General features: G+C 55.1%; 1 protein-coding gene across 1 annotated transcript in view; it reads right to left on the bottom strand.

Moving 5' to 3' along the window:
* The window catches only part of PNPLA6 (patatin like phospholipase domain containing 6), a 57,610-nt gene that overhangs the window by 19,030 nt on the left and 13,099 nt on the right, over nucleotides 1-25,481 (bottom strand). The window contains exons 9-29 of the mRNA XM_029584515.1: nucleotides 24,085-24,165; nucleotides 23,618-23,746; nucleotides 23,225-23,305; nucleotides 22,775-22,933; nucleotides 22,370-22,418; nucleotides 22,119-22,225; nucleotides 19,404-19,580; nucleotides 19,177-19,254; nucleotides 17,858-18,063; nucleotides 15,525-15,656; nucleotides 14,969-15,092; nucleotides 13,974-14,087; nucleotides 13,471-13,546; nucleotides 12,761-12,901; nucleotides 12,366-12,429; nucleotides 11,646-11,814; nucleotides 10,859-11,041; nucleotides 10,098-10,216; nucleotides 7,915-8,071; nucleotides 7,232-7,348; nucleotides 6,057-6,126 (exon numbers count right to left, since the gene is read on the bottom strand). Coding sequence (XP_029440375.1) covers nucleotides 6,057-6,126; nucleotides 7,232-7,348; nucleotides 7,915-8,071; nucleotides 10,098-10,216; nucleotides 10,859-11,041; nucleotides 11,646-11,814; nucleotides 12,366-12,429; nucleotides 12,761-12,901; nucleotides 13,471-13,546; nucleotides 13,974-14,087; nucleotides 14,969-15,092; nucleotides 15,525-15,656; nucleotides 17,858-18,063; nucleotides 19,177-19,254; nucleotides 19,404-19,580; nucleotides 22,119-22,225; nucleotides 22,370-22,418; nucleotides 22,775-22,933; nucleotides 23,225-23,305; nucleotides 23,618-23,746; nucleotides 24,085-24,165 — 2,533 coding nt within the window. The remainder of the gene's footprint in view (nucleotides 1-6,056; nucleotides 6,127-7,231; nucleotides 7,349-7,914; nucleotides 8,072-10,097; nucleotides 10,217-10,858; nucleotides 11,042-11,645; nucleotides 11,815-12,365; nucleotides 12,430-12,760; nucleotides 12,902-13,470; nucleotides 13,547-13,973; nucleotides 14,088-14,968; nucleotides 15,093-15,524; nucleotides 15,657-17,857; nucleotides 18,064-19,176; nucleotides 19,255-19,403; nucleotides 19,581-22,118; nucleotides 22,226-22,369; nucleotides 22,419-22,774; nucleotides 22,934-23,224; nucleotides 23,306-23,617; nucleotides 23,747-24,084; nucleotides 24,166-25,481) is intronic.

Genomic DNA, 25,481 nt, shown 5'->3' on the forward strand with positions numbered 1-25,481 from the left:
AATAGGGGGTGTAGGATGCGCTCGCTCTGACGTATCGCCACACACTGCCTGCTGGACGAAGGCAGAAATTAAATCAAAACGGACAGCGAGAGAGAGAGAGAGAGAAGGCAAAAAGACGAGAAAGCTGAGGAGGAGAAATGAGACAGGAAACGTTGCGACAAAAGCCACGGCCTACAGGAATGGAGACCCTCCCCGTGGTGGTTTTCCTATCAGCTACCCCGGACACGGGATTAAAAAAAAAAAAAAAAAAGGGGGCAAAAGGGCAGAGGTCTTCTCCCGGGGAGAGGGGGTATTTGCGGCACAGGGGAGGGTTGATGCAAACGATCATCTCTCCCCGCCGCGGTGCCGTGGAAATACCTGGTTATCATCTGCTCCGAGCGGCCTTTCTCCACCGTCGCCCCTCAGAGTTCCCCCTACGCGTCGTGCGCCCTGGCGCTGACGCGACTACGATGTTAACAGGGGCTACGCGCGCACAAGCCCCCCCCAACGATTCCCCGCCATGCGCGGTCCGTACCCTTCTCAATCCTCCTCCCCCCTCTCCCCTTGTGGCCCGCGATGCTCTTTCACAGGACCGAAGGCGTGACGACGGTCCGAAGGCGGCGGCTGCGCGCGAGCGCCAGAGGGCCGCGCGGTTCGCTTCTTCCCGAACACCCGGCACGCGCCCCATTCGCTCCCGACCTCTTAAAACGGTGGAGAAAGGGACACCCCCCCCCCCTCTGCCTCATCCTAACTAGCAGATGTGCATTTCTGGCCATGCTTTTAGGCAGCAGTTGTTAGCGGAAGATTTTATTGCAATAATTTCAGCTGGCAGCTGAAACAGTCGCTGTATCCCAAACACTTTTCATCCTATTTCTGAGGGGGGGTGTAGCTGCTCCTGCCTCCGCGACCAAGTCAGCTGAGGGTGGGAGCGCCGCCGTGCTGTTCATCACCAGAATGGTGCGTGCAGGAGCCAGGCCCACACACTGGAAGCCCAACTGAAGGGGACGGACTCCATAAACACCTGTTCTTGCAATAAAATAGAAAAATATAAAAAAGTAAAATTTAGTCGGGCATGAGCTAACCCCATGGCTTAGGCAGGAGTGCAGGGGGGGGGGGGGGTGGGGATCGGAGTTTGAATACCCCTCCTGTTGGGAGCTAGTCAGGGCCTTGCTGCGCCGTGGAGGCGGTGAGCTCGGGCCCTGTGGAGGGAGGAGAGAGAGAGAGGGAGAGGGCTCCGGCCCGCAACCGTGCCGCCCTGGCATGCCGTCTGCACCGGACCTCACGATGCAGGAGGAGACGTCCGCCACTGTCCATCTAATGCAGATTTCTGGGGTACGTAAGTCCTGCTTCTGTAATCCCCCCCCCCCTCTCTCTTTCCAATCCTAAGCACCGAGAGGGGTTTTTAAAAATTTTTTATTTAAACCATCCCAGACCTAGAAGGAAATCTCCGTGCCCTTATGAAGCCATCAAGTAACTCTGCAGCTAACGAGCCCCAAAGCTGGAAAAGAAAACTTCCAAAATGTTTCCTGGGGCAAGAAAAAACAAAACAAAAACCCAAAACAGATGGTAGTATATTAAAACTTAAAAACAGGAAATGTTTAACAATGTTAATGTGTCAGGTCTGAACCACGTTAACCAGGGGGAAGGGAGAATTAGGGTTAGCGGTGAACTGTAGTTAAGGTGATGTTAGGGGAAGAACCGGAGAAAAGAAGAAAAGAGAAGGGTGGAGCGCGCACACACGCAGGCACACGGAAGCAGGCCATGTGCCGGCGAACCCGGACACAAGGCCGACAATGTCCCAGGTGAACAGGCGCGCCCGCCGGCTGTTAGGTAAGAAGGGACGAAACCTGAAAGATGGAGTCTTAAGAGGCAGCTCTTCGCATGGCAAGACGTGCCCTACTAGGGTTGGCCAACGAGCCGCTTTTAGCCCTCCCTTCCCCTATCGCCAGGGCAGACCCCGGCGTGGCTCGTTCGGCCACGGATAAACTCCCTCCCCTCTCTCTCCAAAGTCAGGATCTCCCCGCTCGGCAGTGCACTGCCCTGCCACGGAGCCAGCGGGTCGGCTCCACGCATGGCAGCCGGAGTGTTTTTGTACCACACAGAAGGAAAGCTGGCCAGCAGCCCGCTTGCAAAGCGTCTAGGGGCGAGGGGGCCACCCTATTAGAAGCTCCCCGTTAAGTCGCCCTGGGGTGTTTTGTTTTTTGTTTTTGTTCTCTGAACCCTTAAAACTCCATCCGGCTTCCGTTAAGTCAAAGGGGAAAATCAGAGGGGCGGGGTGAGCGAACGTCAGCTGGGTTTAACAGGAAAAGGGGTGGGGGTGGTGGGGGGAAGACGCTTCTGGAGCCAGTGGGGGATCACAGATGTGCAAAACCTGCCACGGTCCCTGCCCCCCCCCCCCCCAAAAAAAATCCCGGTTGCCAACAGCGGGGAAGAGCAACGAGCGTTAACGCTTATAAATTAAACAAATAAAGGCCAGAAGCGTTCTCCCCCCCCCCCCGTTATTCTGGTTACCCCCACTTTAACGTTAGAGGTCTGTGCTCCTCCCGCCAGCCCCCGCCCGCGGTCGCCGCCGCAGCGATTCTGGTTATCTTGCGGGGACCATCAGGGCCGCTCCGCTTCGGTTCAAATTTAATTGCTTCCTCCTCCTCCTCCTTCTTTAATGCCGGGAGACCTCCCCTCCCCTCCATTTTTTTTTGTTTTTTGGTTTTCTGCTCTCATGAGTCCCCTCTTAGGCTGTCAGTGCTGTTTTCCGAGGTTTCCACAAATTAATGCGATGCCTGCAAGGGGGGGGGGGGGAGATGACGATCAGAACAGCAGAGGCCCCTTCCCTCTCCTCCCGATGGAAGCAGAATCGGGGTCGCGGCGGTCCACAAACCAAACCCCGGTGACAAGCCCCCCCCCCCGGAGAGAGCCAATCGGGTTTTCAGGATATTCAGAATGAATATGCACGAGATACAGTTGGAAATAGTGGGGCTCTGATGTATGCAAATTAATCTCAAGCCTATTCGTTTTGGATATCCTGATCATCCGAATGGCTGCAAGGGGGGGGGGGGGGGGGAGGGGCAGGTCTGGGAAACCACTGGTTCGGAATGAAAATTCTTCGCAGTACACGGGGAAGGTTGCGTAATCTGCCCCTCTGGTTAGCTGGTAAAACCATCACCCCCCCCCACCCCCATCTCTAAAACGATTGCAAATGACCCTCAGAATAAAGCTTCCCACATGCGGAATTTTAACCAGAATCGACCGCACAGGACCACGGATGGGGGGTGGTGGGGTGGGAGGAGGCGCGGTGCAACAGCCGTGCGCATTTAGCTGTCGTTTCCTCGAGCGTCACCGTGGTGGTGGTGGTGGTATAACTACAGGCACGCCGAGCGCTGGCACGCAGCCTCGTTACGTGCACAGTACCAACAGCATGAAAAGGAAAAAAAAAAAGTAATGCTCGCCGCTCCCCCCCCCCCCCCCCCCCTCCCCACTGGTTCCCAGTAAGGATGCAGTCTGGGACCAGGCTGCCAGCGACCTCCTGCAGGCAATAAGGAACCTCTCCAGTGTGCATCTGGGGTGGGAAAAAAAAACATTCCTCCAACCCTGTCCCCATTTCAGCGCCTGCGAAGCTCAGCCCTGACAGCGTGGCCCCCCCCCCCCCCTCTGCCGCCCGGCAGCTGCGCCTTTCACTCTTCCCTTCAGTTTGCTTTTTGAGTACAGACTGCGGGTTTTCCACCATCTTCCATCTGCTGGAGACAGAGAAATACTGAGGGAGTGCAGGTGGCACACTGGGTTATGTACAGTGTCAGTGAGACTCTCTCTGTCTCCATCTGCTGGCAGGGAGGTAAAACCCAGGAGCCTGGACTGATCTGGGTACATACAGGGAACTGCTGGAGACAGAGAAATACCGAGGGAGTGCAGGGGGCACACTGGGTTACGTACAGTGTCAGTGAGACTCTCTCTGTCTCCGATTAGTCTTAAATGTGCCCCATGCTAACTTCATGGAGTGCCCCCTAGTCTTTCTACTATCCGAAAGAGTAAATAACCGAGTCACATCTGCTCGTTCTAGACCTCTCCTGATTTTAAACACCTCTATCATATCCCCCCTCAGTCGTCTCTTCTCCAAGCTGAAAAGTCCTAACCTCTTTAGTCTTTCCTCATAGGGGAGCTGTTCCATTCCCTTTATCATTTTGGTTGCCCTTCTCTGTACCTTCTCCATCGCAATTATATCTTCCTGGAGATGCGGTGACCAGAACTGTACACAGTATTCAAGGTGCGGTCTCACCATGGAGCAAGACATTCATTTAATTCCTAAGATTCTGTTTGCTTTTTTGACTGCCGCAGCCCAGGGAGAGGGATCAGCCAAGCAGACCCCAGCTTAGCCCACTCACGGCTCCTCAACTCAACAGGGGGGTGGGGGGGGGACGGGACACACCTGGCTCACGCTTTCCAGGTCTCGTCTAAGCCCCAGGAACGGTGGCAGTAATGAGACCTGCGAGAGTTCGTGTCAGGTCAGTAAGAGAAAAAACCCCTGAACCCCGACCCCCCTCCTCCCCCCCCCCCCCTCTGTCACAAGAATCCCATTTCTCCGTAGGGACCGAGTGCACACTGAGGAGCTTCACTGCCCACCGAGGACGCCCGGCGCCAAGCGAAACGCACCCCTCCCTCCCTCCCTCCCAGCCTGCTCTGTGTATCCCAGAGCTCCGGCGGGCTGTCACTTCCCACTGCGGAATAAAAGCTCTTGGCCTTGGGTTTTGCCCACAACCCTTCCCTCCTCCCCCTTCTGGAGGAGGGTACGGGAAGCTGCGTTTGCACCTTGATCTCAGACTGCTCCTTTCAAGGTCGCCTTGAACACTCTTCTCCTATCGTCCAGGGGCAGATCCCAGTCACAGGCAATCAGACTGCAGTTTGAGGGCTGATGCCAGCAAAAAAAACCCCCAAAAAAAAAAACCAAAAAAAAATTTTTATTTATTTTTTTTTAAATGGAGAGGCTTTGACCGGTCCAGGGAGGAGCAGGTCGCCCCGCCCCCCCCCCCCCCCCCGCACACCCCAGGGCCGCTCCCGCAACCGAAGTTCAAAGCCTGCTCCAATCGCCCATAGGAAGCACAGCGCGGCCACCCGGAAGCCGGGGAGGGAGGAGGGGGGGGGAAAGAAAAACTTTACGCGACTGTCAAGCCTGAAAAACCGCAGGAAAGCTGGAATTTCAGGGGGACAGGAGGTGTTATAAAAATACCGAGAGAAGAATTCAAGCGCGGCTCGGGTCAGCCTACGTTTCGAGCTTCGCCGCTGCTTACGGGGGGGGGGCCTCTGCCATCGGCAAAGGCGTGAGAGAGAGAGAGAGAGAGAGAGAGAGCGCCGACCTCCTCCACGTATTAAGCGACAGACGGAGGCCGCTAAAAAAAAAAATAATAATAATAATAATAATAAAAATCTGGAAACGAAGCGCCGTGAAAAAAAAATGTTTGTTTTTTTTTTGTAAATTTTGAATTCCTTTACCCCCTCCCCTTTGGTGCCCTGTGGGTCCCCCCTCTCAACCTCCTGGAGAGAGCGCGGCAAGCAGGGTGGCGAGGCGGCCGTCGCGGGTAACCTCGCGCTGCCGGCTGCCGATCGGGCCACCTTCGGTCACCGCGTCGCCCGCCCCCCCGGGCCAAGCGAGCCGGTCGGATCCCCGTTCCCACGTGGGGCGAGCTGCGAGGAGGCTCTGCACACAGCTGCTCCCCCCGGGGGGAGGGGCCTGGGCTTCAAAGGCTTTTGCAGCAGCGAGCGGACGGGGGCGGGTGTTACGATATTTTTAACGGTACCCGAGCAGCGGGCGTGTTTTGGTCTTTCAATTAAAAACTAAAAAAAAAAATTTTTTAAAAAGCCGTTTCCGCTGCGCTGAACTGTTTACTCTGGGACGTAATGCTGGGTTGTTTTTTTTTTTGTTTTTTTTTAAAAACCCACCCCAGGTTGTGCCGGTGGCGTAGCTGTGCTTCCTGCTGGGAACCCCTTGCTCGGCGTGAAACGCGTCCACGCTGCCCCGGAAGGCAAAGGAGGCTGTTGAAAAAAATTCAACCCCCTACACACACGGAGCCGAAACTCCTCCCGCCACCTACCGTCTTTGTGGACTCGCATGGCGGATGCGCTGATGTCGGTCGTCACGTTGAAATACGGGAGCCACAGATCCTTCCAAAAAAAAAAAAAAAAAAAAATGAACAGAAGAGAGGGAAAAAAACCCCAAAAAACGGAAGTCGTAATGCGGTGGGAAACTCGCAATTTCCGTCTCGGGGGGGGCTCTGAGATACCGCCCTGGTGGGAGCACGGCGCAGTGTCGCAGGGCTGGATCTGACCATCCCCTGGGGGGGGGGGCACGCAGTGCGACCCGACGAGGCTGTAACTCGCCCATGTACCGGGACATCGGTGCAATGTTTTTTTGGTGTTTTTTTTAATTCGCGGTACAATTAAGGGACGTTAAGGAGCGCGCGCCAGGTGAAGTCGGCGCTTGCGGGGGGGGGGGGGGGGTGTTTTGCAGCGTCCGGTTGCGGGAAAAGCGCCCTCGGAGGCCACTTTCCGTCCAGAACCCCCTCGGCATTAACTCGTATGATTTCAAGCATCCCCCCCCCCCCCTCCCCCTCGTACGACCTCAGAGCTCCTGGTAATGAGGTTACGTACGAGAAACCACTGCAGCCTGGAACCACTGACGAGGGAGAAAAAAAGAAAGAATAATCCCGACAGCCGTTGATTTCAGACTGACCACAAGGTGGCAGATTCTGACCGACACAAGGTGGCAGCTTCTGACCGACAGTAAGTCTTCCTTCGTCTCCAGGAGATTCCCTCCCCCCCCCCCCCCGGAGGTCAACAAACCTCTCTCAGTACCGACCCTTTCATTGGGCTCTCATAACACATTTGTGACCAGCTGTCAAATGCTCCGCTCCCGCCACCGGATCGGTGCAGACCACCATCGGTCCCTGGGCTTGCCTTTGGCGCTCTATGCTGGGTTACAGACAGGTACAAGGTCCCTGCCCCCCCCCCCCCCCCAAGATGCTACACAGCCCAAGGGGCAGCAGGAGACTGAGCGACTCGCCCGGGGGGGGGGGGGGGGCAGAAGAACCACCAGCAGGAGTCCCCAGGTTCCCGCTCCGCTACCCCCTAAGCACGCACTTTGTGCCAAACCGATGAAGGGAGCAGAGTGCTCGGAAGTCAGTCAGTCCAGTGATAGGCATCGCCTCCCTTTGGAATCTTTCTATCTACCACCTAGGGAGAGGAGAACGGGCAGCCAGGGGACGCCTACCTCAATCTGCTTGTCCTGGAAGACCTTGTAAATGCTGGCGTTGAAAGCCGAGCCGGAGAACATGGAGGTGATCGGATAGGTGAGGTCCAGCACGGTCTTGAACACAGAGTTCATGTTCTAGAAAAGCAGAGGGGAGAGGAAGCGGTGGGAGTCCTGGTCTCATTGACAACATGAAGAGGGGAAACACCCCCCCCCCCCCCCAACGCGCCTTGCCACCAGCTGGATGTGATGTGCAAGCTCTCGGCGTCCGCCTGCCCCAGAAACCGCCTCCTCCGTGCCGTCACTAGGGCAGGGATACGGAACGCGCCGCGCAGGCCGCGCCCTGCGTGTGCGTCTCTCACTCGCCGCCCGAACTGAAGCACGGCTGTCCGAAAATCATCCACACTGTACGGACTGCCGACGCCACCAGTTATGTGACCCTACGAATAATGCACCCCCCCCCCCCGTTCAATGACCAACGGTTTCATAGCGCCGCTGCCGTTTTATAATGGCGGAGGCGAGCGGGTGGTGGTGACGACGAAGTCATGCCGAGGCGAAGGGAAAGGCGGGGCGGCGTGGATTTAGTTATCTGATGGGTCAGTCTCCCGCTCACCTTGGCCCTCACCTATACACTCTGCTCGGTCCTTGCGGAGCTGGGGAGCGGGGAGGGGGTCTGGGGGGGGGTGTGTGTGTCTCCTGCTTACCTTGGCCCATTCCCGCGCCCGCTGCTTGGTCCGTACGGCACTCCTCTCTTCCGCGTACACGGCCCCGATGAAGGCACCGATCGAGGTCCCGCCCACCATGTCGATGGGAATCCCGGATTCCTCCATGGCTTTCATCACCCCGATGTGGGAGCAGCCTCTAGGGGGAGGGGGCCCATAAACAAAGCACAGTTAGGACACTGCAGATGGAAAGAAAAAAAAAAATTTCCACCAAGCTCATCTGGCTCTCATCAGGGAGCCATCATGGAGAGCATACTCTTCCTTTACGCAGGCAGGTACATACTAAATACAGCGAGAGCTATATAATCCTGGACACTATAGGAAAATTGGGTCCTACCTGCTAATTTCCGTTCCTGTAGGACCACGGATCGGTCCAGACTCCTGGGATGTACCAAAGCTCCCTAAACTAGAGATGTGAATCGGAACTGAAATCCGAACCGATTCTGGATCCGATTCACATCTCTACCCTAAACTCAGGGTGGGACCTGGAGAGTCCCGCTCGCAAAACAGTCTCGCCAAAAGCCCGGGTCTCCGGATCCCCCCCCCCACATCCAAGCGACAGCGCCTTGCGAAAGCGTGCCGCGACTTCCAAGTCGCCGCTCTACAAGTCTCCTGCAGCGAGGCCGCCCGGGGCCTCTGCCCACGAGGCCACCTCAGCGCGCGTACAGTGGACTCTCAGACCCTGGGTTACGTACGTCGCGACCCGATGGCCTCCTCCAGCCACCGCGCAACCGTAGCCTTAGATGCCCGAGAACCTTCTCTTCGAACCGCCCCGTAAAAACAAAAAAAAAAAAAAAAAAAAGGTGATCCGACCTCCTGAAAGTCATTCGTTACCTTGAGATGACCTCAAACAAGGCTCAGCCTGCGTCCGAAAGCTGAAAGCTCCCTCGCATGAGGTGCGGAGGAGTCCACCTCCGTACGGCATGTTCTTAAGTTCTTACAACAACTTAAAACATAACTGAATTAAAAAGATTAAACATTGGACAAACACCCAGGGACGTAGCTGCTCCTGTGCCGTCCTGAGGCACTGATTTGGCGCCACCCGGGGCAAGCCTTTCGCCGCCTCCCAGACCACTGGCGATCCTTTTTTTCCACCCTAGTGCCGGGCCTGTATATAACCTGGGAGGTGAAGTCTAACCAGCTTCCTCGAGCAGACCAGAATCCGAAACGTTTAGGAAACAGGCGGTTTCAAGCAGTCAGACAGGAAAGAGGTTGATAGATAGATATATATATCTTTTTTTTTTTTTTTTGCCTGCTCGCCGGCTCCTGGAACATCTGGAGGGGGAAACTCACGCGTGGACCTGTTCCCCCGCAAACGCACCAGGGATGCGTACTTGGCAGCCGTTCCTGCGGCCTTTCCTGCACGTTAACGGCGAAACGCGCCAACGGCCGGCCGGCAAACGCATATCCCTAACACACAAAAAAACTTCCCGCCAAACGTATGCGGATAACGTTACACGGGGGGGGGGAAGACTTTATCCGCGCACAACAAGGTGAGGGTTGTGATTTTTTCACCGCCAGGCTAGATGTGTTCACGGGCTGAAAGTCAGTCCCCACCCCCCCAGCACACCTCCCACCACGCCCCCCTCTTGCTCCGAAATATTTTCTGCACGCAAAATCCATGTGGGTCGACTGAGGATGGGGGGGAAGGGCGGGGTTTGGAGAAATATTGAAAGCTCATCTTTCGTGCACCTAATTAAAAAAAAAAAATTTACCCATCCAAAGGCTTTCACATTGATTTGGAAGTGTCCAAATAACCAAGCCACTAATTATATAATGGGGAAATTTCCAAATTAAAAAAAAAATCAAATTGGACAAAAGTGTACACTGGGGGCTGATTCAAGGCTAGACTCAGTTTACTTTTCTTCTAAGGAGGCACTCCTTCGCTTCCTCTTTTTTTTTTTTTTTTTGAAAGAGATAGTTTACTTCCTTTAAGGAAGAAAATAATTCAGTATTTTCAAATTCCGAGCAAACCCCGCCACGTTTAACATCTTACCCATAATTCCACAAATACCGGATAGAGCCAAAAAGGCCTAGTTAAACCTGCATATCACGTGCACCTGGAGGCGCACTATCCACCTTTCTCTCTATTGGGTTAAAAGCTTCGCTCCCTGCTCTGTGCATCTGCTCACACCCCCACACGCGGCCCCCGCGCGCTTACGTACCTGGCCCCGCCTCCTCCGAGGACCAGCGCGATCGTGTTCCCCGTCAGGACCCGGGCCAGGCGGGAGAAGTCGCTATGCCGGTCCGCGGTTCTCTCGAAGACATTCTCGTACATCTCCCTCTGGAAAGGAAGCGGAGGAGGGGGGTGAAGGCAGGACCTAACGACATCGAGGTGGTGAAGGGGGGTTTGGTACAGCTGGCTCAGAGTCCCCCCCTCCCCCCATGAACATGGCAATAACTTCTACTCTGGCATCAGCAGCTGGACAGATGTTTCACAGCGGCCCCCTGGAAACACTATCCGCCCTTCCACACCCTGGCATCCTCCTTCACGAATTTTACACGTTCCTTAATAGGGGACCCGGTGAACATCCCCATCTGCTGAGGTTTCTGGCGCATTAAGGGCTGACGGCATTAAGCGAGCGGGAATCATACACTAGGACTGGACGATCGCAACTAAAATAAATAAATAAATAAAAGCACGCAGCAAGCAGACTACCGGACTTAAAAAAAAAAAAGAATAAAAGTCAATTAACCACAGAAACGAGACATCTAAAACCACTGCTGCGTCCCCCCAGTCCGAACAGCACGCCAAGCACGGATCCCCAAGTCAACGCTACGGAGTCCTCCCCTCCCCCCCTCCCAGCCAGCTCACGGCCATCGTTTTAAACATTTGCCGAACCCACGCATAGCACGGGACGACGGGATTCCTGCTGACGGGGAAGGTGTGTGTGTGTGTGTGTGTGTGGGGGGGGTGCCCTCATACCAGCTTGTGGGGGCCCCGGCGGGAGAAGACCCTGCGTGGGCACTTGATGTGCAGGTGGCCCGAGCACCAGCTGCGCATGTTCAGCCACTCCACCGTGCGGGAGGGGGTCAGGCTGTCTTCCTTGTGCAGCAGGACCAGCTGTTTCAGCGCCCGCACCGCCGTGTTCTCCAACATCTGCTCCAGCTGCAAGGGAAAAAAAAAAAAAAAAAAACACACACACACACGTGCATACACAATACACAGACACATTTCAGGGGCGTCCGCTTTCCGGGTTAAATAAATCAAACTTCTTCGTTTATTTATTTTATTTATTTAAATTTCTTATATACCGGCATTCGCGATGGGAGTCGCATCATGCCGGTTTACAAATAACAAGGTGTGACAACAGAATAAATACTTAATAACATTAACATGTGATAGAAGAATAAGGTAGCAGTTACAATAAAACAGGGATAAATGCAACTTGGAATGTAGAGAAGGCAAAAGAGAGATTAACAATGAGATAACAAAAGAATAACCAAGGTAAATAAAACCTGCCAAATTAAAAAAGAAAGAACATTATTGTTCTTTCTTTTTTAATTTGAACATGCTTTCCTTGGAGGGCGTTATCATCTAGGAACTCTCTAATCATCATCGCCAGGGAAGAAGCACGAGCGCGGGCCAGAGCCCTGATCCCGCCGTGAAACTCCCGTGGCTTGTGCAGCCCTGGATCCCCCCCCCCACCCTACGACTGGGGCTATTCTTGCTCCCTCTGGTTGGATTAAGCCACCACCCCCCCGGGCCGTACCTCTCCGACAGTGGGCTCCTGGTCCCCCAGTCCGACGATCAGGATGCAGTCTGCCTGCCGGATGCAGCGCACGGTCCAGGGCGTCAGGGTGTAGTCCGTCTGGTAGAGCACGATGCGGTGGATGTCTTCCTGCTGGGCCAGCCAGCCGGAGAGCCGGTACTCGTGGATACTGCCAGGGGGTGAAAGGCGAAACGAATCAAAGAGCAGCAGCGGCCCTCGGGAGTTCTGGGGTTCTCTCCACCCCCCCCCCCTCATCACTCCGGGCCTCACAGGGAGCGCAGCGGCCCAACACGCAGATGGACCAGCACGGCCCAGTTATTTTCCGAACTATCAAGGGACGTGTCACGGGAAAACCTGTGCGGAGCAGGTAATCGGGGGCGGGGGCAGGAGGAGACACGACCACCCCTCGGGAGCTGGAGGACGTCTGAAGGTTTCCCCTGAGCTCTGTGACACGAACCGAGATTTCCTCTCCCCCTCGAAAACGGACGCGTGACTGGAACTCTTAGAGGAGCCAAAACTAATTCTTTTATTATTACACAAAGACGTAATAAAGCTCCCAGTGCCACGCAGGCGTGACGCGGTAACGCACACGCACCCCCCGCCCCGCCGCCGAGCGTGCGCTTAAAACCGTCTTTGTTTCAAAAGGTGCCGCTGGGGGGGGGGGGGTAAGGAGGGGAGGTGGGAACAAACACAGATGAGGAAACGGAAGGGCGGACTTGCCTGTCCAGCGCGGAAGCTCCCAGCCGCTCTCTGATGGTGTCACTGGTCAGAGCCAGCGTCGGGCCTGAAAACGGGAGACGCAGCAGCGGTTAACCAGAGCCCGCGCACGCGCGCGTCGTCGAACAAGGTGGCGCGCACGCGCGCGTCGTCGAACAAGGTGGCGCACGGCGGCCCAAGCACAACTCGGGTGCATTCTTCCCGCATGCAACCGCCCAGCTCCGAGCACAGAAGCACCAACAAAACATGTCCGTCCGTCCCCCCCGCCCCCGTCATCACACACACACATACACAACGAACCAGACTACCTTACACATCCCCAACACGAAGCGCAGGAACGCAAGCCGGCCTCGCTGCAGCACGTACGGACCCCCTAATCCCCTACCCAAGGCACTTACCGATCGCATTGAGTGCGTGTTTGAGCTCCAGCGTGAAGGCCGCCATGGGCACCTCGTCGCACACGGGAAGCACGGCCACCGTGGAGAGGTTGCTGGCCGGGTTGGTCACCTCCGACGTGGTGCTCATCCCCAGCCCTGAGCCTGAGAGAGAGAGAGAGGGAGAGGAGCGAGACGTGCGTTACCCGCACTCGCGTGGACAGCGTCGCCACAAGGGGACAGGTTATACCCCCCGGCCAGGCTTCCTCGGGGTAAACGTGGAGCCTGATCCCCAGCCCGCAGCCCGACGCGTTTCACACCCCCCCACCTCCTCCCCCCTCCCCCCTCCCCGAGATGCACGTCAATACTTGTAGAGAGGGCGCCCGGGGTGCTCAAGAAGCCTCAAGAGAGGCCGAACAGGGGGCAAGAGGCCGACCCTGCCTCCAGCAACGCAGGGCAGAGAGCGAACCAGGCGGGGGCAGACCCGGACCCTTCGGCCTCAGTGTTCACAGCACGGTGACATTAAAACGTGCCCTCCCGATTCGTCGGGGGGGGGGGGGGGGGGGTAGCGGGTGTAGGAAGAGAAGGAAAGGAAGCCACAGGAACTTGCACAGGAAGGAGAGGAATTCAAATGTTTTGTTTATTTACTTAGTACAAGGGGGGGCGAAAACGCAAACGAGATCCGGAGGGTTTGCTCAGGTAGCCCGGATCCCAGCGATCCCCCCCCCTCCTACCTGGGAAGGAGCCCCGAGGCTGCTGCAGGTTGCCCAGGATCTTCTGACTCAGCAGGTGGATCAAGCGGGTCACGACCTTGACAGAAAAGGGGGGGGGGGGAGGGGAGGGGAAGAGGAAGCGTCCCAGATTACACAAGATAAAAGGACGGCGAGGTAAGCGAGCGACGGGAACCGGCAAAACCAGAGGAGAGCGGCTGGGGACCACCACGGGCAAGGAAAACGTGAACTGCCCCTCACACCACACCTCCCTGCCCCCTCCCGCCCCCCCCCCCCCCCCTCCGTCCATCGCTCGGCTTCCGCCTGCCGGGGAACCGGATCCTTAGAGCAATCCCACCCCCCCCCCCCTCCCCACCCCCAAGCCTCAGTATCTTGTGCGTAACCTTACCTACCCCCGGCCGAATCTGAGGAGGGGCTGCGGGGGAAGCTCGCGTATTTTCTGCGGCCCCCGTTCCCACCCCTGGGCTGGGGGGGGGGGGGGGGAGGGCGGATCCCTTCCTCCGTACCTGGGGATACCTGCGCTTGATGTTGTTCAGCGTCCCTTCGGGCAGCTTGGCCAGTTCCGTGTCCCTCACGGCGTGCACCGTGGTGGCTCGGCACTGCCGGGTCAGGGCTTCCACCTGAGGGTCCCAAGCAGACAGAGCTTTACCACCGGCGGCCCCCCCCCCCTCCCCGTGCCTCAGCCGCGCGTGCGGGGCCCCCCCCCCCCCTCCGAGGGACCTCGCGGTAGGATTTACGGCTCCGCGAGATGGACAGGGCATCGGGGGGGGGGGCCAATTCCCGGATACGGACTGCGCCAGGACAGCGAACTTTCTCCTCCTGTTTTCCATGGGGGGGGGGGGATTTCAGACTCCCCCTATTTATTCTTTTATTTATTTTGTTAGCCAGATGCAGGTCACGCTCCGGGCTGTACAAACGAGAGGCAAAACGAGGCCCCCCCAAACTCATGGCAGAGACTCAGAAGACCCCGGCGCACCCCCCCCCCCCCAATAACAAAAAGGTTCCCAGGTGCCCTGCTTCACCCTATCTAACGGTCTCGGGGAGCGTGGCTTGAAACGCCATCGGAGCAGGGCCCCCCCCCGCGGTCAGCTTTGGCACCGCCCAGGTCAGTCGGCGCCGGAGGGCGAGGGCGGGCGCGCTCAGTCGTCGTCGGCGGCCGTCCGTAGAGCGCCGACGAGGTGCACAGCACTGCACAGGCGGCAGGGAGCTGCCAAAAAAACCCAAAAAACGAGAAGCGCCAACGAAGAAGCGCTGGGGGGGAGGGGGGACAACGTGGGCCTCTACCCCTCTCCACCCCCACCCGGCCGGAGGACCGGCAAACCCTACTGGAGGAGGCAGCAGCGGAGGGAATGCTGGGTAGAGAGACCTTGGGGAACAAGCAAAAATAAATAAATAAATAATAATTTAAGGAAAGACACGGAGACGGGGGAGGGAGGGAGGGAGGGAGAGGCTGTCGAGACTTGAGAGGATCGAGGGAAGGGGCAGATGGGCCCGGACTCACCACGCCGATCAGGTCTCCTCGCCCGTACTCCCCGACCAGCTCCTTCTTCCCGCTGGACTTCTGGATGACGGACCGCAGTCGGCCGTTCAGTATGATGTAGGTGCAGTCCGACTGGTCGCCCTGCCTGGTGGGGAGGGGGGGGGGGGAAAGGCGGCAAAAGCGAGAGCGGGCTTCGGTCAAAGACGTTCATGCCGAGGCTCCTGGGGTAACCCGCTCCCGGCCCGGCGACTCCGGGAAGAGCTGAAGCCGGATTAAGAGTGCGCGCAAAAGGGAACTTTCGCCGCCGATTCCAGTAATTCGCCGTAAATGCGAAAAACGTAAAGCATTGAATGCCAGAGCGTGGCTTCCCCAGCGTGAAGACAACCGGGAGTGAAACCAGATCAACTAAACCAAAAACTGAATCCTGGAGCAAATAAGAGACTTTTTACACTAAAAAAACAAAAACAAACAAACAAAAAAAACAAACAACAGGACAATCTGCTCGTTCCAGGAGCCGAACAGGCTTCCCCCTCCTGTCGAGGGCTCCCCCCCCCGCCACCACCACCACCGCTCTTACCTGTACAAGGCCCGGCCCGCCTCCACGGCCATCCAGTCGATGGCAAAATCCATCTGACGCACGAAAGGCGACATGCGCTTGGCGACCGTGTGAGCGGCGCTGAGGACCACGCTCGGCTGCTCCCGCATTATCCTGCGAAGACGGCGGAAACACGAAAAGGAGAATGGAGATCACGGCGGGACCTTTACGACTTACGAGTGCGGTTTTTACGCTGTATTCCCGCCTACAACACGAAGTGCGGAATGAGGCGGAACGCACATTTTTTAAATAAAGAAAGAACCGAAAAGAACCCCTCTCACCCATTAAAAAAAAAAAAAAGCAAGCCACATTAAAAAAAAACAAAAAACCACACTACCTGCTACACGCTGCCAGGCAGGAGACACGGGTCCGGCTTTTAGGGCTGAGGGCCAGCTGGTGATGCTATGCAAACACAAACTGGCAGCGCCCCCACCGAAAGGTAGCAACTTCATTCATGCCACCACCTGCGGCCCTTCTTCTTGACTTCCACCCCAAAAGCTTTCCATCTCTGCCTGCGCCTTGCATAAAGCACACTCGGGAATGAGTGTATTGCAAAGGGTTAATGCTTGATACAGGGAGAGGGGCAAGCCCGTGTTAAAAGAATGCTTCATTGCACACAGAGGAACCAAAGGGTTAAATGCTTAAGGCAAAGTCAGGAGAAGCCTTTCTGTGTTGAAAAGCTGTGAATCTTTCTGCTCCAAAAAGAGGGGGAGACCAGAGATGCCAGAAGAACTTTGTGAGGTGAGAGGGGCAGAGATAGGGACAGGGTGATACGCCCAACAAGTATAAAAGGTATAATTCAAAAAAAATAATGCGGCAAACCTAAATATATATATCGCACTTAATCACAATCCCAAAAACAAAAAGTGATATAATATTCCCATATAACGTTTACTAATTACATACGTAAAGCAAAATTAGTATATATAAAAAAAGATATCATCGTATTGTTTTCTGGCTTTGGTATGACCGGTCAATTCCTCATTGAAGGGTTTCGTTTTTCTTGAGCGTTTTGGCTTTTGATATGAATCGTTTAAGTTCCCACAGATGTGAATCAGTAGGGAGGATGTAAGGAAGGATTTTTTTCATTGAGCTATACAAGCATAAATCATTTTTTTTATATACACTAATTTTGTTTTACATATATAAATAGTAAATGTTGTTATATGGGAATATTACATCACTTTTTGTTTTTGGGATTGTCAACAAGAATAAAAGGCAGTGACAAAGAACAGGAAATTGAAGAGCTAGCAAGCCCTTAACCCAAACACAGGCTTATACATGAAAGCCTTCCCAGCGCTGCCCAAAATACCCACCCTTGTGCAGTGATCGTTTGGCCTGTCTGACCGGACAATCAATTCAGAGATTTCTCAGGGATGTACATAGCTCAGCTTAGCTTCCCAAATGCTTTAGCATTTGTATTTTATATAATGCTCTTTTGTAATTTGTAATCTATCTTACTATTACTAAAAGAAGTATAAAATTTACCTTTTTGATATCATTACCTTCTCCGAGTATTACTATTTATATAGGAATATAACAAAAGGAAAAGGAGGAGAGGGTAGATGAATGCTTGATCGGTTCTCATAAGCCGACACATTAGTGACTGCAAGTGCTCACACCGGAACCCACAGCATGGGTAGGGAATTGGTCAAAATCTGAGGGATCTTTGACCCTGCGCACAACACGTTGCCCCCCTCCTCTTCTTCCAGCCTTCCCTCCTCACTCTTAGCTTCTATCCCTGACCTGGCCCAGCTCCATCGGCAGGAGAGCAGCACTGGCGGTCCAGCGCTTCTAAATGCTGCTGCCTACCACCGGTGTCGCTCTCTCATCCCCCCCCCCCACCCTGCCATGGTTCAAACAATGTACTCTGTTGGCAGGAAGTGCGCATCCCCAGCACAACTCTCCTGTCGATAGGGGCATTAACAGCAGCACCAAGTCTTCCCCCGTGGGTGGCAGGGAAGGGGCATCACTCAACAGCAACTCTTCTTCATGCCAGAGACAAGAATGGAGGAAGGTAAGAGGTGGCAGCTACTCTTCTCAGTGCCATGGGCCTTATCTGAAGAGGGTCCACAATCTAGCAACCACATCAGAAGGGGGATGCTGGAACCCTGTAGTGCGGGTTGCTCAGCTCAAAAGCCCCCCCCCCCCCGACCTAATCCAAAACCTAAATCAAGAACTCAAAGCTAAGGTTAAAACCCAGAGTGAATCTAAACTAGAAGCTGAACCCACCTACCTCTCAAAGTCAAACCCAAACCAGTAAATCAGAACTCCAAATATTAAAATCAAAAGAGAAAAATGAGCAGGTTACTAACTCATAGAAGTCGGACTTAGAGATGCGGAGGAAGGCACAGTCCCGGTTGGCCTTGATGGTGAAGATGAGAGGCTCCCCAGTCAGCACGGCCAGCTGCCCCACCATCTCCCCGGGCTGCGTCAGGAACAGGCACACATCCTCCGCCTTGTCGATCATACGCTGGTATACATGGAGGCAGCCCCACAGCACGAAGTGCAGGCTCACGTCCTGTGTGGGAGAGAGAAGCGGGGCGAGATAAAAACACAGTGAGATCGATGGTCAGTAGAGCAGGGAGGGGAAACTTAGCTGGATACATGTGTATAAAGCTCTCTCGGACATTCAACAGGACATGCATGTGCAAATCTGCCGCTGAATATGCCCATATAAAGTTGCACGCGTTAAGTTTAGTCACATTAAAAATAAAAAAAAACTTTAAGAAATTTTTATTCCGTCCAGACTTGTGGATGTAACTTTAGCCTGGACTGCGCTCCATACGCACACTGACAGGATAAAGTTTAGTGGTGTCCACCTGCCCAAACCCAACAGTATGCATAAAATTTGTGTGGTCGGATGATAGTGCAATAGATATCGGTTTTTTGTGTTCCCTAACTCCAAAGGTTTGCCTGCACGAAGCCTTTGAATAACATTAAAGGCTTTGTGTCATTCATCATCTCAATGTTATTTTAATGTTAAGTTCATGATTTATACTCTGCCTTCCTTGAAGAAAAGTTCAACCAGAAAGATTTACAGGAAGAATACAACTAAACCATCATAATAAACAGCACATCGATAAATCCACATGTAATACAAAATGCGCAACTCATATTCCACCCTACTCTTGGAGAGGAAGGAAAAGCTACTAATCCCAGGTGCTTAAACAGGTCGTTAAAACAATTAATAATAAGCAACCCACCCAGTCAGAATCTCTGGGTCTAACTGGTCTTGAAGGGGTGGGGGGAAGATGCTCCTAATCGCGAGGCGGAAACCCTCTGAAGGTCACGGTTGCCTCCACTTCAGATCGTTCCACCCCTGTTCTGTTGCACGGGGCAACAAACTGGGTTGGGAGCTAATTCAACTGGGCTGGATGATCAAACATGGATAGAGGCGAATCACGTGTCACCCCCCCCCACACACACACACAAAACTGATTTTTAACCCAGGCGGAGTCCCACCTCGGTGGAAGACAAAACTTGCAACGCGACGCTGCGTCAAACTTTGACCGCCTCCTCTCAGATTCAGGATCTCCCTTCAGTGGCTCATCTCATCCCCTGGCGCTGCAGTGTGTGTGAGTGTGTGTGTGTGGGGGAGGGCCGCCCCACTTCTGTTCTACACCGGACTCACCTGATCCCCCTGGCGGGCGATCACCGTCCCAGCTTTGGCGTGATGCAGCACGGCGCGGTTGTTCAGCAGAGAGGGATCCTTCCGGGGAAAAGCAGAAACCAACCGTTAAGAATGATTACAAAGTAACACTTGCTCCCCCTGCTGTGAGTCAGTGGGGAGGAGGGGTGCGACGCTCTCACCTCCGTCTTACGCTGCAAGTGGGGGGGGGCGAGGGGCTTCACCCTTACCTCGATTTTCATGAGCTTCACCAGCTCCTGCTTGGCCGCCTCGAACACTGCGCCGGGCTGTTTGCCTTGGTACGTTCCGTACATGGAGTCAGGGCCACCCCCATCTTCGGGATAGTTGTAGTGGTAGATCCCCGAGGGCTGCTCCTCCACAGTCACACACTTCCGCTCTCTGGGCTCCTGTGACATGGACCGAACAAAAAGGTGAAATTGCTTATAGGCAAATTGGTCCTTGCCTGCTGATTTTCGTGCCTGTAGTACCCACAGATCAGTCCAGACTCCTGGGTTTTGCCTCCCTGCCAGCAGATGGAGACAGAGAAAGTTTTACTGACACTGTCACTTAACCTTGTGTGCCACATGAGGCTCCTCAGTATTGAACTGTACCAAAGCTTAAGAAAGAAACTAAAAAAAAAAAACCTTCCAAATACCAAAAATACTCTTAACTTTTCTTTCTTTTTTAAAAATTAGCAGGTAAGAACCAATTTCCCTTTCCCTGTATGTACCCAGATCAGTCCAGACTCCTGGGATGTACCAAAGCTTCCCTAACCTGGGTGGGACCTGGAGAGTCCCACTCGCAAAACACGCTCGCCGAAGGATGGATAACCTGCATTACCCACATCCAGACGATAGTGCCTTGCAAACATATGCAGCGACTTCCAAGTCGCTGCCCTGCACATCTCCTGCGGAGAAACTAACTGAGCCTCCGCCCACGAAGCAGCCTGAGAGCGCGTCGAATGAGCACGCAACCCCTCAGGAACCGGACGACCCCGGAAATGTAGGACGACCCAATGGCCTCCATAAGCCACTGCGCAATGGTTGTCTCATATACCCGAAGACCTCTTTTTGGACAACTCCATAGGAGAAAAAGGATGATCCGACCTTGAAAATCATTAGTAACCTTCAGATATCTTAACAACACCCTGTGTTCATCCAACAACTTAAGCTCCCTCGCATCACCCTCTGGAAAAGCTGGGAGCTCCACTGTCTGATTCACGTGACACGCCGAAACTACCTTCGGTAAAAAAAGAAGGTACCATCCTCAAGGACACCCCCGAGTCCGAAATCCTAAGAATCTGAGCACGGCACGACAAGGCCTGCAACTCGGAAACTCTCCTAGCCGAACGGATCGCTACCAGAAACACGGCTTTGAGCGCCAAATCTTTAAGAGTCGCCCTTCTGAGTGGTTCAAAAGGAGCCTCACACAAACCCTTAAGAACCAGATTAAGCCCCCAAGGTGGGGACGCACTCCGCACTGGAGGACGTACATTCTTCACAACCCGCAAAAAACGCACGGTATCAGAATAAACCGAAAAAGCAGCACCTTCAATCTTGCCCCTAAGCGAACCTAAAGCTGCCACCTGAACCTTAGGAGAGTTTCGTGCCAAACCTTTAACTAAACCTTCCTGCCAAACGGACAAGATGTCCACCACCGCAGCTTCCATAGGACGCATCCCACGAGCATCACACTAGGTCTCAAAAACCTTCCAGACCCTGACATACGAGAGAGAAAGAGACTTTCTTCTAGCATGCAAGAGTGTCATCACCACTGCCTCGGGATAGCCCTGGCACCTCAATTACCTCCTCTCAAAAGCCATGCCGCTAGACAAAAGTGAGCAGCCTGGTCTGAAAATATGGGCCCTTGGTGGAGAAGACCCAAAATGTGGCCGAACTGAATCAGCCTGTCCATGGCTAGATTGACCAGATCCACGAACCACACAGACGTCACGGCCACTCCGGAGCCACCAAGACCACCCCGTCTTGATGTCGTTCTATCCAAACGCAAGATCTTTCCCACTAGGGGCCACGGCAGAAATACGTAAAGCAGCACTCCCCGAGGCCAGGGCAGCACCAGAACATCAACGCCCTTGGCCGCGAACTCTCTTCTCCGGCTGAAAAACTGAAACGCTTTGACATTCTGACGAGCCGCCATTAGATCTACATGAGGATCCCCCCCCAACTCTCCCGGATGAGCTAACAATGCCAACTTCCAACAGCTCCCATTCTCCAGGATCCAACATCTCGCGACTCGGAAAATCCGCTTGTGCGTTTTCCACACCTGCTACGTGTGTGCACTCCAAAATGTTGCTCCGCCCACTGAATGAACTCCTGAGCCTCCGCTCGACTCTTGGTCCCACCTTGACGATTGATGGTCATGTTGTCAGACAGCACCTTTACAGACCAACCACGGATCAGGGGCAGGAAGACCCGGAGAGTTAGTCGCACCGCCCTGGTCAACCGATTCATCGACCAGGACGTCTCTTGCCTGACCCAGAAACCTTCAGTGGATTGGTGCCGACAAACAGCACCTCAACCAGAAAGACTGGCATCTGCGGTAAGCACTACCCAACTGGGAACTTCCAACGGCACGCCACGCAGCCCAACTGGAACCCAGCAGCCACCAAGACAGGCTGTCTCGTGCCACACCCTAGACAGTCAGGGGAGGGGGGGGCACCAGGGCTTATCTAGCAGTGTCAGCGAGGCTTTTCTCTGTCTCCATCTGCTGGCAGGGAGGAATAAACCCAGGAGTCGGGACTGATCCGGGTACGTACAGGGAAACAGCAGCTTGAAAGAAGGTACCAGAAACGTACTGCCGAACCGTCCCTCCCCAGTGGCGGCTGCGCCGATCTTTCCGAAGCATTTAAATCACAAATCGCGCCGAGGTCCTCCTTGGCTGACAAGAATATTAAAAAAAGTTAAGTTATTAACGCTGACGCTCACTCTTGCAAAGGAGGCCAGGGAGGTGGTGCTCTCCTCCTGGAGCGAAACCGAGATCCGACCGCGCTCGTAAGCCATGTCGAAATCCGACCGAGGTCCTCTCTGTATTACTGGGGGGAGGGGCGGGGGAGACAAGAACAGATTCTGACATCAGAGGCATCGCACACAGGCGCACACGACAGGTACAAAACAGGCAGCAGTAGCGCGCTGCCAGGACATGACCCGAGAGAATACAAGGGGGACAGGGCACGCACCTGAAATATCCACGGGCATGGAGATACAACGACTCAGTAGCGGCGCAGCCTGAGGCCTCGAGGGACCCCGTCTTCAGCTGATCGCCTGAAACCAAACCGTGCGCAGAGGTTTAAAGCACGGACAGCCCCCGCCGCTCCCCACACCCCGTAACCACGTGCAGGGATGTGTGACCGTGCCGACGGGGTCTTAATTATAATGATATCACAGCCCGGCCTCTATCCCGGCTTCCTCAAATAACTTATGGTGAGGGGGGGTTACGCATTGTTACTGAAGGTCACAGAGTCGGATTCGGAGCCAGGATTGTAACCGAGGCGAGGAGACAGGTCTCTCACATGCACACACACACACACACAAACTCTCTCACACACACACTCTCTCTCACACACACAAACTCTCTCACACACACACAGGTCCTTACTCAGCTCCCTGGAGGAGTCAGGCTGCCGCCCTGAGCTCTCCCGCTGATCGTCCATCGAGATGCTGGCGACCCTCTTGCTGTGTCTGATGGGGCTGGTCCTGGCGGGATGGCTGGGCTGGGGGAAGAGCCGGAGGGACTGCATCTCCTTGCACAGAACACAAACGCATGTCAGCGACTTGCTGGGCCGAGCCTGGGGGATTGCCGCGGGGCTGGCAGCATCAGCGACTTGCCGGGTGGGCGCGCGCGCGGCGTGAAGGCCACGTTCCCAGTCAAGGGGAAACAAAGGATGCTAGCGTCGGACGGCAGAGGGGACGAAGCGAAGCAGCCCCCGCCCACCCCCCCCGAGCCTGAGGGTGGGTGGCCGTCATGGATAAGGGGGGGGGGGTGTCTCACGCGAGCCCCGTGGGTCAGGGTGAAGCGGCAGGCAGAAACTCACGTGGCTGAAGAGCTCGTTGGTGAGCCCCAGGTAATTGTGCAAAGCCAGGAAGGTGACCCTCTGCAGTCGCACCATGATGATCTGAAGGAAAGGCAAAACGTTAACCGCAGCTCGGTCCCAGGTCCCGTCCCCCCCCTCCATACCAGCCAGGCAGCCTTCCTCTCCCTGCCCTCCACAGAGACTCTCTTCCCTCCTCAAGTCCAGCCACAGCCTCCCTCATCGGGCCTGGCCTTGGGATCTCCGTCCCCCGTCCCCCCCCGTGCCAGGCAGCGACGCAGAGGAGAACCGCGCGACACGGCTGCCGGCGACACACGCTCGGGCACTCGAAAACGCTCATCGCAAGAAGCCGGGGGGGCCACACCTCTCCCCCCCCCCCCCCGTGCACTCACGCACCTGCACCACACGGACGAGGCTCTCCGGGTACTTCTCGAACACGGCGGAGAAGGCTTCCACCGGTAGGCGCAGGATGGTCGACTCCTCCGCGGCGCGGGCCGTCACCGTCCGGTACGGTCTCTGGTGTCCCTGCGGCCGAATGGGGGGACAGTCATGACCCACGGCAGCAAAAGGTGGGACGGGGGGGAGAGGGACTCGGGCAGGGCTCTCCCCTATCCCCGGCTGTTATTCCTGGCGCTGCCCGAGATGGCGAAGGCTCTCTCCCCATCCACCCCCCCGGCTAGGGGGACCCGTGCCGGTTATCCGACGCTTTCGGTGGGGGCTTAGGGAGCGGGGGCTCGACCAGAGTACCGGTTCTTAAAAAAGTGGGGGGGGGGGGGGGTCAGTTTGAAGCTTATTATTATTTTATTTTTTAAGAGCAAGTTTCGTCAGCGAGCGCAGGGAGGCGGCAGGGTGAAGTCTCGCACCGTGATGACATCCAGGATGCTGAGCAGGCTGTGGACGCTGTCCCCGGGGAAGACTTCCTTCACTACGGACTCCTTCCCGTCCTGCCGGAGAGAGAAAGGAGGGGGGGGAGGGGGAAATAATGACTCGTCCCGATCTTTGGGGCGCAGAGAGATGAGAAGGAAAAGATAAATACAGAGAGGAAAGCGGAGAATAACAGAGTCGCCAATCCACCTTCCTTCGCCAACGTATTAAAAAGATTCTCCTCCCCTACCAATGGGGGTCATGCAGCGTCAAACACAGGGCCCATAAGAGACAGACGGACAGGGAGACACGGGACGGGAGACCAAGAGGGGTGAAAGAGGCAGAGAGAGATGAAGGAGAGAGATATCCAGAACGGGAGGCAGAGAGAGATGAAGGAGAGAGATATCCAGAACGGGAGGGAGAGAGAGGAAGGAGAGAGATATCCAGAACGGGAGGCAGAGAGAGATGAAGGAGAGAGATATCCAGAACGGGAGGCAGAGAGAGATGAAGGAGAGAGATATCCAGAATGGGAGGCAGAGAGAGATGAAGGAGAGAGATATCCAGAACGGGAGGCAGAGAGAGATGAAGGAGAGAGATATCCAGAACGGGAGGGAGAGAGAGGGAAGGAGAGAGATATCCAGAATGGAAGGCAGAGAGAGATGAAGGAGAGAGATATCCAGAACAGGAGGGAGATAGAGGAAAGGAGAGAGATATCCAGAACGGGAGGCAGAGAGAGATATCCAGAACGGGAGGCAGAGAGAGATGAAGGAGAGAGATATCCAGAACGGGAGGGAGAGAGAGGGAAGGAGAGAGATATCCAGAACGGGAGGGAGAGAGAGGGAAGGAGAGAGATATCCAGAACGGGAGGGAGAGAGAGATGAAGGAGAGAGATATCCAGAACGGGAGGGAGAGAGAGGGAAGGAAGGAGAGAGATATCCAGAACGGGAGGGAGAGAGAGGGAAGGAGAGAGATATCCAGAACGGGAAGGAGAGAGATATCCAGAACGGGAGGGAGAGAGAGATGAAGGAGAGAGATATCCAGAACAGGAGGCAGAGAGAGATGAAGGAGAGAGATATCCAGAACGGGAGGCAGAGAGAGATGAAGGAGAGAGATATCCAGAACGGGAGGCAGAGAGAGATGAAGGAGAGAGATATCCAGAACGGGAGGGAGAGAGAGGGAAGGAGAGAGATATCCAGAACGGGAGGCAGAGAGAGATGAAGGAGAGAGATATCCAGAACAGGAGGGAGAGAGAGGAAAGGAGAGAGATATCCAGAACGGGAGGCAGAGAGAGATATCCAGAACGGGAGGCAGAGAGAGATGAAGGAGAGAGATATCCAGAACGGGAGGGAGAGAGAGGGAAGGAGAGAGATATCCAGAACGGGAGGGAGAGAGAGGG

Source organism: Rhinatrema bivittatum, chromosome 19 (assembly GCF_901001135.1).
Source record: "Rhinatrema bivittatum chromosome 19, aRhiBiv1.1, whole genome shotgun sequence".
NCBI lineage: Eukaryota > Metazoa > Chordata > Amphibia > Gymnophiona > Rhinatrematidae > Rhinatrema > Rhinatrema bivittatum.